Source organism: Hypanus sabinus, chromosome 15, assembly GCF_030144855.1.
Source record: "Hypanus sabinus isolate sHypSab1 chromosome 15, sHypSab1.hap1, whole genome shotgun sequence".
Lineage (NCBI taxonomy): Eukaryota > Metazoa > Chordata > Chondrichthyes > Myliobatiformes > Dasyatidae > Hypanus > Hypanus sabinus.
Genome location: NC_082720.1, coordinates 91,023,828 through 91,041,185, shown reverse-complemented (window position 1 = coordinate 91,041,185; position 17,358 = coordinate 91,023,828). Strand labels below are relative to the sequence as shown.

Here is a 17,358-nt window from a genome sequence, read left to right as displayed (position 1 = left end):
TCACACATTCCCAGGGTCAGGCACAGAGTGAATCTCCCTCCACACCATCCCATCACACATTCCCGGGGTCAGACACGGAGTGAATCTCCCTCCACACTGTCCCATCACACATTCCCGGGGTCAGACACAGTGTGACTCTCCCTCCACACCGTCCCATCACACACTCCCAGGGTCAGACACGGAGTGAATCTCCCTCCACACCATCCCATCACACATTCCCGGGGTCAGACACGGAGTGAATCTCCCTCCACACTGTCCCATCACACACTCCCATGGTCAGACACGGAGTAAATCTCCCTCCACACTGTCCCATCACACACTCCCAGGGTCAGACAGTGTGAATCTCCCTCCACACTGTCCCATCACACACTCCCAGGGTCAGACACGGAGTGAATCTCCCTCCCCACCGTCCCATCACACACTCCCAGGGTCAGACAGTGTGAATCTCCCTCCACACCATCCCATCACACGCTCCCGGGGTCAGACAGTGTGAATCTCCCTCCACACCGTTCCATCACACATTCCCGGGGTCAGACACGGAGTGAATCTCCCTCCACACCATCCCATCACACACTCCTAGGGTCAGGCACAGAGTGAATCTCCCTCCACACCATCCCATCACACATTCCCGGGGTCAGACACGGAGTGAATCTCCCTCCACACCGTCCCATCACACACTCCCAGGGTCAGACACGGACTGAATCTCCCTCCACACTGTCCCATCACACACTCCCATGGTCAGACAGTGTGAATCTCCCTCCACACCGTCCCATCACACATTCCCGGGGTCAGACACGGTGTGACTCTCCCTCCACACTGTCCCATCACACACTCCCAGGGTCAGACACGGAGTAAATCTCCCTCCACACCGTCCCATCACACATTCCCAAGGTCAGACAGTGTGAATCTCCCTCCACACCATCCCATCACACAGTCCTGGGGTCAGACACAGAGTGAAGCTCCGTCCACACTGTTCCATCACACACTCCGGGGTCAGACAAAGAGTGAAGCTCCCTCCACACCGTCCTGGGGTCAGACAGTGTGAATCTCCCTCCACACCATCCCCTCACATAGTCCTGGGGTCAGACACAGAGTGAATCTCCCTCCACACCGTCCCATCACACACTCCTGGGGTCAGACAGTGTGAATCTCCCTCCACACCATCCCATCACACACTCCCAGGGTCAGACAGTGTGAATCTCCCTCCACACCGTCCCATCAAACACTCCCAGGGTCAGACACTGAGTGAAACCTCCTCCATACCGTTCCATCACACACTCCCAGGGTCAGACACAGAGTGAAGCTCCGTCCACACTGTTCCATCACACACTCCCAGGGTCAGACACGGAGTGAAGCTCCGTCCACACTGTTCCATCACACACTCCGGGGTCAGACACAGAGTGAATCTCCCTCCACACCATCCCCTCACACACTCCCGGGGTCTGACACAGAGTGAATCTCCCTCCACACCATCCCATCACACACTCCCGGGGTCAGACACAGAGTGAATCTCCCTCCACACCATCCCCTCACACACTCCCGGGGTCTGACACAGAGTGAATCTCCCTCCACACTGTTCCATCACACACTCCCGGGGTCTGACACAGAGTGAATCTCCCTCCACACCATCCCCTCACATAGTCCTGGGGTCAGACACAGAGTGAAGCTCCGTCCACACTGTTCCATCACACACTCCGGGGTCAGACAGTGTGAATCTCCCTCCACACCGTCCCCTCACACACTCCGGGGTCAGACACAGAGTGAAGCTCCCTCCACACCGTCCCCTCACACACTCCGGGGTCAGACACAGAGTGAAGCTCCCCCTACACCATCCCATCACACACTCCCGGGGTCAGACACAGAGTGAATCTCCCTCCACACCGTCCCCTCACACACTCCGGGGTCAGACACAGAGTGAAGCTCCCCCTACACCATCCCATCACACACTCCCGGGGTCAGACACAGAGTGAAGCTCCGTCCACACTGTCCCATCACACACTCCCGGGGTCAGACACAATCCATAAGACATAGGAGCAGAATTAGGCCATTCAGCCCATCAAGTCTGCTCTGCCATTTCATCGTGGCTGATCCTGGTCCCACTCAACCCCATACACCTGCCTTCCCACCATATCCACTGATGCCCTGACCGATCAGGAAACGATCAACTTCCGCCTTAAATATACCCACAGACTTGGCCTCCACTGCAGTCTGTGACAGAGCATTCTACAGATAAACCACTCTTTGGCTATATATATAAAAAAAAATTCCTCTTTACCTCTATTCTAAAAGGGTCACCCCTCTAGTTCTGCGTAGCCCCTACAGAGGAAACATCCTCTCCACATCCACCCTATCTGGTCCTTTCAACATTTGATAGGTTTCAATGAGGTTCCCCACATTCTTCTAAATTCCACTGAGTATAGGCCCAAAGCTGCCAAACGCTCCCCACATGTTAACCCCTTCAATCCCAGAATGCTCCTTGTGAACTTCCCCTGGACTCTCTCCAATGACAACACATCCTTTCTGAGATCTGAGGCCCAAAACTGATGACGATACTCCAAGGGCAGTGAAGAAGGCTAATGGAATGTTGACCTTTATTACAAAGGGAACCCTTTTGCATTTGTACAGGGCCCTGGTGAGACCACACCTGGAGTATTCTGTACAGTTTTGGTCTCCAGGGTTAAGGAAGGACATCCTGGCTGTAGAGGAAGTGCAGCGTAGATTCACTAGGTTAATTCCTGGGATGTCCGGACTGTCTTACGCAGAGAGGTTAGAGAGACTGAGCTTGTATACGCTGGAATTAAGGAGATTGAGAGGGGTTCTGATTGCAACATATAAGATTATTAAGGGATTGGACAAGATAGAGGCAGGAAATATGTTCCAGATGCTGGGAGAATCCAGTACCAGAGGGCATGGATTGAGAATAAGGGGTAGGTCATTTAGGACAGAGTTAAGGAAAAACTTCTTCTCCCAGAGAGTTGTGGGGGTCTGGAATGCACTGCCTAGGAAGGTAGTGGAGGCCAATTCTCTGGATGCTTTCAAGAAGGAGCAAGATAGGTATCTTATGGATAGGGGAATCAAGGGATATGGGGACAAGGCAGGAACCGGGTATTGATAGTAGATGATCAGCCATGATCTCAAAATGGCAGTGCAGGCTCAAAGGGCCGAATGGTCTACTTCTGCACCTATTGTCTATTATCTATTGTCTAAGTGCGGCCTGACTAGTGTTCTATAAAGGTTCAGCATTATTTCCTTGTTTTTATATTCTATTCCCCTTCAAATAAATGTCAGAGTTGCATTTGCCTTCTTTACCACAGACTCAGCCTGTAAATTAACCTTCTGGGAGTCTTGCATGAGGACTCTTAAGTCCCTCTGCAACTCTGATGTTTGAACCTTCTCCCCATTTAGATAATAGTCTGCGCTATTGTTCCTTTTACCAAAATACATTATTATACATTTCCCAACACTGTATTCCATCTGCCATTTTTGCCCGTTCTTCCAATTTGTTTCAGTCCTCAGCACTACCTACCCCTCCACCTATCTTCATATAATCTGCAAACTTTGCCACAAAGCCATCATTCCATTATCCAAATCATTGACAAGCAATGGTCCCAATATTGACCCCTCGTCACCACTCGTCACTGGCGGCCTTTTATTCCCACTCACTGCCTCCTGCCTGTCAGCCATTCCTTTATCCATGCCAGTATCTTTCCTGTAATGTCATAGGATTTGATCTTGTTAAGCCACCTCGTGTGTGCTTGTCAAACATCACTGTCGCCCTGCCTGACGCATGGGTTGTACCACTGCCTCTTCATGGCGGTGAGCCTGTAACTCTGTGATTGATCTTTGACCTGCCACCTTCACCCTGAACACTATGAACTGTTGCTGGGGGGGCCGATGGGAGCCCCCTGCCACTGGAGGTAGACTCCTCCACTCGGGGGCCGTGGTTCCTTGCGTGGTGCTGGTTTCTGCAGGACGGGAATCCGTGATCCTGTGGGTATTGGCTGTTGCTGAGCAACACTCAATGAGAGTCTTCCTCTGCGTTGGGCAACAAACAGCAGCTGTGTTGGGACAACAGAAGTGAGATCTGCCTGTGCGAGGAAGATTAGCAACATGTTTTCTTCTCCTTGTAGGTCAAAGAAGAGCGAATTTGGGATATTCCATTCCAAGACCAGCCTGCAGAAGCTCAGTGTGAAGGTAAAGAGGCCACTTGGCCCATCGATCAAATGACAGCTCTCCAACAGATTATACAATCGTTCCCAGCTTCCTTCCTTCCCACCATCCTGTGACTTCCCACATCAGACAGCATAGTGACATCGCGTTTAGCGCGATGATATCACAGTGCGGGACATGGGAGTTTGTTCAATTCCTGCGTCCTTTGTAAGTGAGCGCGTGCTTTTCCTCTGGGTGCTCTGGTTTAACCTTCCATTTAGTAGGCTAATTGGTCATTGTAAATTGTCCAGTGGGTTACATTGGGGGCTGCTGGTAGTGCAGCTGGTTGGCCCAGAAGGGCCTGTTCTGCTCTGTATTTCTAAAATTAAAAATAAATAAATAAAAATACATTTCTTCATTTCATCTTGAACATTCCGATTGAATCCACTTTCTTCTCCACTACCTCCCCAACTTAAAGGACCCCGTTGGTTACCCTCTCCCTGGAGCCTTCAACCCTGTCACTCTACATGGTCTGGGTAGCCAGCTTCCAACCACAGGGAACTGTCTTTCCCAAACTACCACTTCCAGTCCTGAACATCAGATCCGGAGCAACACACACAAAATGCCGGAGGAACTCAGCAGGTCAGACAGTGTCTATGGTCAGAGTAACACACACAAAATGCCGGAGGAACTCAGCAGGTCAGACAGTGTCTATGGTCAGAGTAACACACACAAAATGCCGGAGGAACTCAGCAGGTCAGACAGTGTCTATGGTCAGAGTAACACACACAAAATGCTGGAGCAACTCAGCAGGTCAGGCAGTGTCTATGGACAGAGTAACACACGCAAAATGCTGGAGGAACTCAGCAGGTCAGACGGTGTCTATGGTCAGAGTAACACACGCAAAATGCCGGAGGAACTCAGCAGGTCAGACAGTGTCTATGGTCAGAGTAACACACACAAAATGCTGGAGGAACTCAGCAGGTCAGACAGTGTCTATGGTCAGAGTAACACACCCAAAATGCTGGAGGAACTCAGCAGGTCAGACAGTGTCTATCGTCAGAGTAACACACACAAAATGCTGGAGGAACTCAGCAGGTCAGGCAGTGTCTATGGTCAGAGTAACACACACAAAATGCCGGAGGAACTCAGCAGGTCAGACAGTGTCTATGGACAGAGTAACACACGCAAAATGCTGGAGGAACTCAGCAGGTCAGACGGTGTCTATGGTCAGAGTAACACACACAAAATGCTGGAGGAACTCAGCAGGTCAGGCAGTGTCTATTGACAAAGTAACACACACAAAATGCCGGAGGAACTCAGCAGGTCAGACAGTGTCTATGGTCAGAGTAACACACACAAAATGCCGGAGGAACTCAGCAGGTCAGACAGTGTCTATGGTCAGAGTAACACACACAAAATGCTGGAGGAACTCAGCAGGTCAGACAGTGTCTATGGTCAGAGTAACACACCCAAAATGCTGGAGGAACTCAGCAGGTCAGACAGTGTCTGTGGACAGAGTAACACACACAAAATGCTGGAGGAACTCAGCAGGTCAGACAGTGTCTATCGTCAGAGTAACACACACAAAATGCTGGAGGAACTCAGCAGGTCAGGCAGTGTCTATGGTCAGAGTAACACACACAAAATGCCGGAGGAACTCAGCAGGTCAGACAGTGTCTATGGACAGAGTAACACACGCAAAATGCTGGAGGAACTCAGCAGGTCAGACGGTGTCTATGGTCAGAGTAACACACGCAAAATGCTGGAGGAACTCAGCAGGTCAGACAGTGTCTATGGTCAGAGAAACACACACAAAATGCCGGAGGAACTCAGCAGGTCAGACAGTGTCTATGGTCAGAGTAACACACGCAAAATGCCGGGGGAACTCAGCAGGTCAGACAGTGTCTATGGACAGAGTAACACACACAAAATGCTGGGGGAACTCAGCAGGTCAGGCAGTGTCTATGGTCAGAGTAACACACACAAAATGCCGGAGGAACTCAGCAGGTCAGACAGTGTCTATGGTCAGAGTAACACACACAAAATGCTGGAGGAACTCAGCAGGTCAGACAGTGTCTATTGACAAAGTAACACACACAAAATGCCGGAGGAACTCAGCAGGTCAGACAGTGTCTATTGACAAAGTAACACACACAAAATGCCGGAGGAACTCAGCAGGTCAGACAGTGTCTATGGTCAGAGTAACACACACAAAATGCCAGAGGAACTCAGCAGATCAGACAGTGTCTATTGACAAAGCAACACACACAAAATGCCGGAGGAACTCAGCAGGTCAGACAGTGTCTATGGACAGAGTAACACACACAAAATGCTGGAGGAACTCAGCAGGTCAGACAGTGTCTATGGTCAGAGTAACACACACAAAATGCCGGAGGAACTCAGCAGGTCAGACAGTGTCTATGGTCAGAGTAACACACACAAAATGCTGGAGGAACTCAGCAGCATCTCTGGAGGGGAATAAACAGTTGACGTTTTGGGCTGAGACCCTTCGTCAGGATGGGAGAAGAAAGGGAAACTGCCAGAATAAAGAGGTGGAGGCAGGGGAGGGCAAGGAGGACAAACTAGAAGGTGGTAGGTGAGGCAGGTGTTGGGGGAGGGAGGGTGAAGTAAGGAACAGGAAGCTGGATGATGGAAAAGGTAAAGGGCTCAAGGAAGAAGAATGGAACTGATAGGAGAGGAGAACGGACCATGGGGAAAGGGAAGGGAGGTGATGGGCAGGTGAGAAGAAAATGTAAGGGAGGGTCAGAGTGGGGAATTGAAAAAGAGGGAGGAACCAGTCCGTCCATCGTTCCTCATATGACATCTCCTTCCCTGTTGTACGATCATTGGAGACCGCAGGCCCAGTCCGTCCTTCGCTCCTCATGTGACATCCCCACTATCGCATGCACCATTCAGGTGAATCTTGACAAGAATCCCTCTGTGACAAGTCCATTCTGTCTTCGGTAAGGAGACCAAAACTATCTAAGATGTCCAGGGTTCCAAATAGCTGCTAAAATACCTTCCCTCAAATGCTCTGCCAATACAGACCCATTTCCTGTTTGCTTTGTGAGTTGCTTTGAGCAGTAACGTTACCCTGGTCTCTCACATTGTCACACTGTGCTCTGCCAGCTCACCGACCCCACTCGGTCTCGTCTCTGAACACCTTTCTGTAAATTCATTGATAATCTCATTTCCAAGTAAACTCACATCCTCCTCAGCCTTGGAAACGTTGCATTTTGAACAGACCATGGAACAGTACAGCACAGGACAGGCCCTTCGGCCCATGATGTTATGCTGACCTTTGATCAATCTAATGCTTCCCTCCTACATTGCCCTCCACTTTCTCTCATCCGCTTGCCCATCTAACATTCCATGCAGGCACTGCGCTCGGTGTAAATAAAATTACCTCTGACACCCTCTAAACTTTGTTCCGTTCACCTTAGTGGTATCCATTTGCGCCTTGGGAAGATGTCTCTGGCTATCCATTTGATCGTTGCCTCTTATCGTATTGTACACCTCTCACCTTCCTTCACGGCAGAGAGAAAACCTGCAGCTTTCAAAAGCATCCTTTGTACTAATGTATCAAAAGCCTCCTTAAACACATTACAAACTGTTGTTCCCCCTCATCAATCCTGTCAGTCACACGTTAAAGGAACTTCAATAGTAGATGAGTCTAATTTCAAGTCTCCACAACTTTAGTTCCAGTTCCTGAATCCAACACTGTTCCAGGAAGTCCTCACCTCTCCCTTTCACCACACTTGGATAGCAACTGAAGGGTATGGCTAACTCTGTGTTCTGGTTTAAAGCTGTCCTCCCGGCTGCTGGAGTGTAACCAACGACTAACCGAAGCTCGGAACGAGTACCTACTGACCCTGGCTGCAGTGACAGCGCATCAGGACCATTATCTCCAGAGTGACCTGCCCCAGATCCTGAAGGTACGTATAGAACATTGGACCATTACCTCCAGAGTGACCTGCCCCAGATGCTGACGGTACGGATAGAACATTGGACCATTACCTCCAGAGTGACCTGCCCCAGATCCTGACGGTACGGATAGAACATTGGACCATTACCTCCAGAGTGACCTGCCCCAGATCCTGAAGGTACGTATAGAACATCGGACCATTATCTCCAGAGTGACCTGCCCCAGATCCTGACGGTACGTATAGAACATCGGACCGTTACCTCCAGAGTGACCTGCCCCAGATCCTGACGGTACGTATAGAACATTGGACCATTACCTCCAGAGTGACCTGCCCCAAATCCTGACGGTACGTATAGAACATCGGACCGTTACCTCCAGAGTGACCTGCCCCAGATCCTAACGGTACGTATAGAACATCGGACCATTATCTCCAGAGTGACCTGCCCCAGATCCTGACGGTACGTATAGAACATCGGACCGTTACCTCCAGAGTGACCTGACCCAGATCCTGACGGTACGTATAGAACATTGGACCATTACCTCCAGAGTGACCTGCCCCAGATCCTGACGGTACGTATAGAACATTGGACCGTTACCTCCAGAGTGACCTGCCCCAGATCCTGATGGTACGGATAGAACATTGGACCGTTACCTCCAGAGTGACCTGCCCCAGATCCTGACGGTACGGATAGAACATTGGACCGTTACCTCCAGAGTGACCTGCCCCAGATCCTGAAGGTACGTATAGAACATCGGACCATTACCTCCAGAGTGACCTGCCCCAGATCCTGAAGGTACGTATAGAACATCGGACCGTTACCTCCAGAGTGACCTGCCCCAGATCCTGAAGGTACGTATAGAACATTGGACCATTACCTCCAGAGTGACCTGCCCCAGATCCTGACGGTACGGATAGAACATCGGACCATTACCTCCAGAGTGACCTGCCCCAGATCCTGACGGTACGTATAGAACATCGGACCATTACCTCCAGAGTGACCTGCCCCAGATCCTGAAGGTACGTATAGAACATCGGACCATTATCTCCAGAGTGACCTGCCCCAGATCCTGACGGTACGTATAGAACATCGGACCGTTACCTCCAGAGTGACCTGCCCCAGATCCTGACGGTACGGATAGAACATCGGACTGTTACCTCCAGAGTGACCTGCCCCAGATCCTGAAGGTACGTATAGAACATTGGACCATTACCTCCAGAGTGTCCTGCCCCAGATCCTGACGGTACGGATAGAACATTGGACCATTACCTCCAGAGTGACCTGCCCCAGATCCTGACGGTACGTATAGAACATTGGACCGTTACCTCCAGAGTGACCTGCCCCAGATCCTGACGGTACGGATAGAACATCGGACCATTACCTCCAGAGTGACCTGCCCCAGATCCTGAAGGTACGGATAGAACATCGGACCGTTACCTCCAGAGTGACCTGCCCCAGATCCTGAAGGTACGTATAGAACATCGGACCATTATCTCCAGAGTGACCTGCCCCAGATCCTGACGGTACGTATAGAACATCGGACCGTTACCTCCAGAGTGACCTGCCCCAGATCCTGACGGTACGGATAGAACATCGGACCATTACCTCCAGAGTGACCTGCCCCAGATCCTGACGGTACGTATAGAACATCGGACCATTATCTCCAGAGTGACCTGCCCCAGATCCTGATGGTACGGATAGAACATCGGACCGTTACCTCCAGAGTGACCTGCCCCAGATCCTGACGGTACAGTTAGAACATCGGACCATTACCTCCAGAGTGACCTGCCCCAGATCCTGACGGTACGGATAGAACATTGGACCATTACCTCCAGAGTGACCTGCCCCAGATCCTGACGGTACGGATAGAACATCGGACCATTACCTCCAGAGTGACCTGCCCCAGATCCTGACGGTACGGATAGAACATCGGACCATTACCTCCAGAGTGACCTGCCCCAGATCCTGACGGTACGTATAGAACATTGGACCGTTACCTCCAGAGTGACCTGCCCCAGATCCTGACGGTACGTATAGAACATCGGACCGTTACCTCCAGAGTGACCTGCCCCAGATCCTGACGGTACGGATAGAACATCGGACCATTACCTCCAGAGTGACCTGCCCCAGATCCTGACGGTACGGATAGAACATCGGACCGTTACCTCCAGAGTGACCTGCCCCAGATCCTGACGGTACGGATAGAACATTGGACCATTATCTCTAGAGTGACCTGCCCCAGATCCTGACGGTACGTATAGAACATTGGACCATTACCTCCAGAGTGACCTGCCCCAGATCCTGACGGTACAGTTAGAACATTGGACCATTACCTCCAGAGTGACCTGCCCCAGATCCTGACGGTACGGATAGAACATTGGACCATTACCTCCAGAGTGACCTGCCCCAGATCCTGACGGTACGGATAGAACATCGGACCATTACCTCCAGAGTGACCTGCCCCAGATCCTGACGGTACGGATAGAACATCGGACCATTACCTCCAGAGTGACCTGCCCCAGATCCTGACGGTACGGATAGAACATCGGACCGTTACCTCCAGAGTGACCTGCCCCAGATCCTGACGGTACGGATAGAACATTGGACCATTATCTCCAGAGTGACCTGCCCCAGATCCTGAAGGTACGGATAGAACATTGGACCGTTATCTCCAGAGTGACCTGCCCCAGATCCTGACGGTACGTATAGATCATTGGACCATTACCTCCAGAGTGACCTGCCCCAGATCCTGACGGTACGTATAGAACATTGGACCATTACCTCCAGAGTGACCTGCCCCAGATCCTGACGGTACGGATAGAACATTGGACCGTTACCTCCAGAGTGACCTGCCCCAGATCCTGACGGTACAGTTAGAACATAGAACGTGTAACACAGAACCATTATCTCTGGGCTTGGCTTCCCCAGATCCTGAACGTACCCGGAGAACAGGGAATATAGAAGAGTAGAGTAGTCCTTCAGCCGACAATGTACTAACCTTTCAATCTCCTTTAGGATCAATCTAACCCTTCCTTTCTAAAATAAACCTCCAATTTTTATTCATTCCTGTGCCTCATTAAGAATGACTTAAATGCCCCTTATGTTTCTGTTGCTACTACCAACCCAGTAGTGCATTTCATGCAGACAGCACTCCCAGAGTTAAAAACCTACCTCCTACATCCCCCTCTACTTTTCACCAGTCATCTTATAATTATAATCAGGTTTAATATTACTTGCATATGATATGCAGTATATGTAATTTATTGCACATGATGTACAGTATGTACATAAAATAATTTTTACTCTTTATATTACATGTATATAAGCAAATATATATATTGCAGAAAGAGAAGGGAAAAAAGAAGATATTGAGGTAGTGTTGATGGGTTCATTGTCCATTCAGAGGGGAAGAGGCTGTTCCTGAATCGTTGAGTGTGTGCTTCAGGCTTCTGTACCTCCTTCCTGATGGTAGCAGTGAGAAGAGGGCATGTCCTGAGTGATGGGGGTCTTCAATGACGGATGCTGCCTCTCTGCCTTTTGAAGGTGTCCCTGATGCTGGGGAGGCCAGTGTTTGTGACAAAGTTGGCTGAGTTTACAGTTTTCTGCAGCTTTTTCTAATCCTGTGCAGTGAAATACAAGATCGTGTATTAGCCATTTCACCTGGGGGAAAAGGTCCATAAACCATAGGAGTAGAATGAGTCCATTCAGTCCATCGAATCTGCCCCATCATTTGATCATGGCAGATTTATTTTCCCTCTAAACCACATTTTCCTGCCTTCCCTCTGTAACCTTTGAATCAAGAATGTATTAACCCCTGGAGAAGGACGAATGCCAGTGGGAAGAGTAGACAGTCCAGGGAGGGGAGGCTGGTTTCTGTGCTGTGCTGAGCTGTGTCCACAACTCTCTGCAGTTTCCCGTGTTCTCGGACAGACTGTACATGTGCATAGATGGTAGATGGCGGGTGCAGAGTTGGCCAAGCTGAAGTTCTGTGCCCTATCTTCCTTTGCCGCTGTATGTTCCTTCCAAAACTGAAAAGAACGAAGACTTGTCTCGAGTACGTGGGGTGTCATGGTAGTGAGGCAGCGCAAGGACAGTTTCGACACAGCATTGTGGGCCGAATGGCTGTAGGTTTTCTGTGATTACAGCAGCAGTCGTGCTTTATTACTGGAAGGAGTTTGTGTGACCACGTGGGTTTCCTCTGGCAGCTCTGGCTTCAGGATTCCTGGTTGTTCAATGTCACTACCCATACACAAGGGCAAAGGAAAACAAAATGTTTGCTTCCCTGGATCCGATGCAGGACAAAAAAACACAGAATAGGATCAAGAAACCAATAATTAAAAAGATAGAATAAATATAAATGCATAAGAAAGCATACACATTGACTGTACATCCATAAAGTGGCACGAGGCACAGGAGTGTCTGACAGGAAATGATAAAGAAGTGGTGGTTGGGGGTGTGGAGGGGTGGGGTAGTGGGTGGAGGTGTTGATCAGTATCACTGCTTGGGGAAAGTAACTGTTTTAGGTGGTCCTGGTGTGGATGCTAGGGAGCCGCTGATGGGGCGGGGGGGGGGGGGTGGGGGAGGGAGTGCTGCATCTGTAGAAAATGGTGAGGGTTGGGGAGGATGTGAGGAATTTCTCTGGCCTTCTGTGGAAGTGGAGGTTTTGGTGCATTTTGCTGGCCTTAGCGTATAAATGGTTGAGTTCAGTGCGGAACAATTTGGAGGAGGATTTCTGAAGCGATGTTCTTTTGCCAGAACCTGGATGGTGACATGTACGAGAAGCTGCAGGAGTTCCTCACCCTCATCAGCAAGGCAGAAATGGACACTTCTCAGCTGGGGCAGGACTGTTTCCAGAAGGTCCTAGAGTCCTCCAGGAAGGTCATCTAAAATTTTATTTGTGGGTCTGTGCTTTTATGATGTAACCTTTGGCACTCTGGTGGGAGGGAAGTGATTGAGTGCCCTCTGCCTGTGAGGAAGCTACCGGGTTTCTCTCTCGATGAGCCAGCAGGGCCTGCCTGCCTCTCCAGCCCAAACTAACCTAAACTAAATATATAGTCAGTGAGAACTCTCCCGTTCTCCTCGATGTTGCCACAGGCTCTCTGTCTCCTTCCCGTACCCGGACTCATTGTCACTCGAGGTACAGTCCGCTACAGTGCGGTCGTCCACAAACTAGTGGATGGAATTACCTTCCAATACACCTCGGGAGAAGAGGCTGGAGCCTGAGAGAGGGATGGTTCAGGAGGCTGTGTGAAGACAGTGGGATCGACCTGTGCTCTGCCTCACCACAGGTTTCGCGGGAGACCGATATCCGCTTGTTCCTCCAGGAAAATTCCATCTTTACTGAGGCTGCGACATTCACCTTCCAACCTTTGGGATCAGACAAGGTGAGTCCCATGACAGTTCCTGACATCCCGAAGGCTTGAGGACCCCATCCCTCCTCTACCCTCTCTCCCCACTCTCCCTTGCTCCCACTTCTTCCCCTTCTCCCCCTCACATCCCCCACCTCCCCCTCACATCCCCCTTCTCCCCCTCTTTCCCTCCCCAACCCTCAGCCACCCAACCCTTGTTGCCCCTCACCTGACTCATCCAACCCACCCTTTCTTCCCCCTCTTCTCTCCCCTCCCCTTCTCCCTTTTCCCCTCTCCCTTCCCCCTCTTCTCTCCCCTCCCCTTCTCCCTTCCCCCTCCTTGACCCCTCCCTTCCACCTCTCCCACCGCTCCCCCTTTCCAACCCCTCCCCCCACCTCCCCGACCCTTCCCCTCCCCCACCTCTCCCTGACCCCTCCCTTCCGCCTCTCTGACCACTCTGCCCTCTGACCCCTCCCCTCCTCACATCTCCCCGACCCTTTCCCTTACCTCTCCCCGACCCTCTCCGCTCCTCACTCCCCTCCCCCTTCTCTTCCTAGTACCCCTCCAGCCGGTTTCGGGGAAGGGGGTGGAGTGGGGCAGTAGCTTGCCCTACCAGTCACTGGCCGACCCCTTTTGTGCCCGCACAGGTTTGCCATCTGGTGTTGAAAGCGGGCACCAAAGACGGAGAGACGGGCCTGGAGAAGGAGGCCCAGAAATGGGCAATGAAACTGGCCAATCAAAGACGGAGAGACGGGCCTGGAGAAGGAGGCCCAGAAATGGGCAATGAAACTGGCCAATCAGCACAAGGTTGTTGCCCACGGAGACCGGGTGAGTGAGAGATCCCTCAAACCTCCTCTCCAGCGACCTGCCCAGATGCCACACATCTCCACCCTGTTTTCATACCCCTGCTGTCCCCATCCTGCCAATGCATCATCTAACAGGACAGCACTGTGCAGACACAGTCTTGTACTGACTTTTAGACCTCCCAAGATCAATCTAACCTTGCCCTCCCACATAACCTCCATTTTTCTATCATCCGTGTGCTTACCTAAGTCACTGGTATGTCCCCAAGCGCACCCGAGCAGTACGTTCCACGCACCCCCACCCAGCTTTCTGTGGAAAAGAAGATGTGTGAGATCAGAAGGTGCCTTTGCAGAGATGTGGACAGTCGATGTTTTGGGTTGAGATCTATCAGAAATGCTGACTGACCATTGTCCTCCGTAGATGCTGCCTGACATCAGTGTTTCGTGTTGCTCCACACAAGGACTGACTCTGCCATGTCCTCTCCATTTTCACACCAACCTGCAGTGAAATGCAAAAGCACAGAGCAAAACAAGCCTCTCTCCTCCATCCCTCCCACACAGACAGGACAGGACAGGTTCCCGAATCTCTCCGCCTCAGTACACTGCACTTTGAACTTTGCACTCCAGACGAGCGCCCACGGCCTCCGATCCCAGCCGGCCTGACCTGCTGTATGGTCTTGCCAGGTTTTACAGAGTCTGTTGCGGCGCAGTCAGCAGCTGTCCGAGGAGGAAGCGGCCGGACTCGAGCTGAAGATGGAGGAGATCAGGGAGAGCATCAGGAAGGCAGAGGTGAGTGGTCAGGGTGGCCAGCAGCTCTTCATGGGCATCGCTGGGCACTGGGTCTCAGCTGAGACTGTGAGTGACGAGGGGGATGTTTGAAGTTTTGGGAGGGAGGAATGGACAGGCTTTGTGTGTGGGTCAGTATGTGGCAGGTATAATAGCAGTTAGCATGACGCTATTAAAGCTTGTGTCCCTGGTCAGAGACACCCCACGGAGAGTCGGAGAGACCCTGCGGCCCCCGGGGAGTCGGAGTTCAGAGAGACCCTGCGGCCCCTCGGGGAGTCAGAGTTCAGTCAGAGAGACCCCGCGGCCCCTCGGGGAGTCGGAGTTCAGTCAGAGAGACCCCGCGGCCCCTCGGGGAGTCGGAGTTCGGTCAGAGAGACCCCGCGGCCCCTCGGGGAGTCGGAGTTTGGTCAGAGAGACCCTGCGGCCCCTCGGGGAGTCAGAGTTCTGTCAGAGAGACCCTGCGGCCCCTCGGGGAGTCAGAGTTCGGTCAGAGAGACCCCACGGCCCCTCGGGGAGTCGGAGTTCAGTCAGAGAGACCCGGCGGCCCCTCGGGGAATTGGAGTTCAGTCAGAGAGACCCGGCGGCCCCTCGGGGAGTCAGAGTTCGGTCAGAGAGTCCCTGCGGCCCCTCGGGGAGTCGGAGTTCGGTCAGAGAGACCCTGCGGCCCCACAGGGAGTCGGAGTTCAGAGAGACCCCGCGGCCCCTCAGGGAGTCGGAGTTCAGAGAGACCCCGCGGCCCCTCGGGGAGTCGGAGTTCAGTCAGAGAGACCCCGCGGCCCCTCGGGGAGTCGGAGTTCAGTCAGAGAGACCCGGCGGCCCCTTGGGGAGTCGGAGTTCAGTCAGAGAGACCCCGCAGCCCCTCGGGGAGTCGGAGTTCAGTCAGAGAGACCCCGCGGCCCCTCGGGGAGTCGGAGAGACCCCACGGCCCTCGGGGAGTCGGAGTTCGGTCAGAGAGACCCTGCGGCCCCTCGGGGAGTCGGAGTTCGGTCAGAGAGACCCTGCGGTCCCTCGGAGAGTCAGAGAGACCCCGCGGCCCCTCGGGGAGTCGGAGTTCGGTCAGAGAGACCCTGCGGCCCCTCGGGGAGTCGGAGTTCGGTCAGAGAGACCCCGCGGCCCCTCGGGGAGTCGGAGTTCGGTCAGAGAGACCCCGCGGCCCCTCGGGGAATTGGAGTTCAGTCAGAGAGACCCCGCGGCCCCTCGGGGAGTCGGAGTTCAGTCAGAGAGACCCCGCGGCCCCTCGGGGAGTCGGAGTTTGGTCAGAGAGACCCCGCGGCCCCTCGGGGAGTCGGAGTTCGGTCAGAGAGACCCCGCGGCCCCTCGGGGAGTCGGAGAGACCCCACGGCCCTTGGGGAGTCGGAGTTTGGTCAGAGAGACCCCGCGGCCCCTCGGGGAGTCGGAGTTCAGTCAGAGAGACCCCACAGCCCCTCGGGGAGTCGGAGTTTGGTCAGAGAGACCCCGCGGCCCCTCGGGGAGTCGGAGTTTGGTCAGAGAGACCCCGCGGCCCCTCGGGGAGTCGGAGTTCGGTCAGAGAGACCCCGCGGCCCCTCGGGGAGTCGGAGTTCGGTCAGAGAGACCCCGCGGCCCCTTGGGGAGTCGGAGTTCGGTCAGAGAGACCCTGCGGCCCCTCGGGGAGTCAGAGTTCGGTCAGAGAGACCCCACGGCCCTTGGGGAGTCGGAGTTCAGTCAGAGAGACCCCATGGCCCCTTGGGGAGTCGGAGTTCAGTCAGAGAGACCCCGCAGCCCCTCGGGGAGTCAGAGTTCGGTCAGAGAGACCCCACAGCCCTTGGGGAGTCGGATTTCAGTCAGAGAGACCCCGCGGCCCCTCGGGGAGTCAGACGGGGAGTTGGTTTGGTCAGAGAGACCCCGCGGCCCCTTGGGGAGTCAGATTTCGGTCAGAGAGACCCCGCGGCCCCTCGGAGAGTCGGAGAGACCCCGCGGCCCCTCGGGGAGTCAGAGTTCGGTCAGAGAGTCCCCACAGCCCCTCGGGGAGTCGGAGTTCAGTCAGAGACACCCCGCAGCCCTCAGGGAGTTGGTTTGGTCAGAGAGACCCCGCGGCCCCTTGGGGAGTTGGAGTTCAGTCAGAGAGACCCCGCGGCCCCTCGGGGAGACGGATTTCAGTCAGAGAGACCCCGCGGCCCCTCGGGGAGTCAGAGAGACCCCACGGCGCTTGGGGAGTCGGAGTTCAGTCAGAGAGACCCCGCGGCCCCTCGGGGAGTCGGAGTTCAGTCAGAAAGACCCCCACGGCCCCTCGGGGAGTCAGATTTCGGTTAGAGAGACCCCGCGGCCCCTCGGGGAGTTAGACGGGGAGTTGGAGTTCGGTCAGAGAGACCCTGCAGCCCCTCGGA

General features: G+C 53.3%; 1 protein-coding gene across 4 annotated transcripts in view; it reads left to right on the top strand.

Annotated features, from left to right (window-relative positions):
- LOC132405700 (F-BAR and double SH3 domains protein 1-like) overlaps positions 1-17,358 on the top strand; it is a 122,962-nt gene that overhangs the window by 31,170 nt on the left and 74,434 nt on the right. For all 4 annotated transcript variants that reach the window (XM_059990720.1, XM_059990723.1, XM_059990719.1 and 1 more), the window contains exons 7-13: positions 4,131-4,194; positions 7,959-8,087; positions 12,832-12,954; positions 13,365-13,460; positions 14,072-14,131; positions 14,193-14,252; positions 14,912-15,016. In XM_059990720.1, the coding sequence (XP_059846703.1) occupies positions 4,131-4,194; positions 7,959-8,087; positions 12,832-12,954; positions 13,365-13,460; positions 14,072-14,131; positions 14,193-14,252; positions 14,912-15,016 (637 nt within the window). The remainder of the gene's footprint in view (positions 1-4,130; positions 4,195-7,958; positions 8,088-12,831; positions 12,955-13,364; positions 13,461-14,071; positions 14,132-14,192; positions 14,253-14,911; positions 15,017-17,358) is intronic.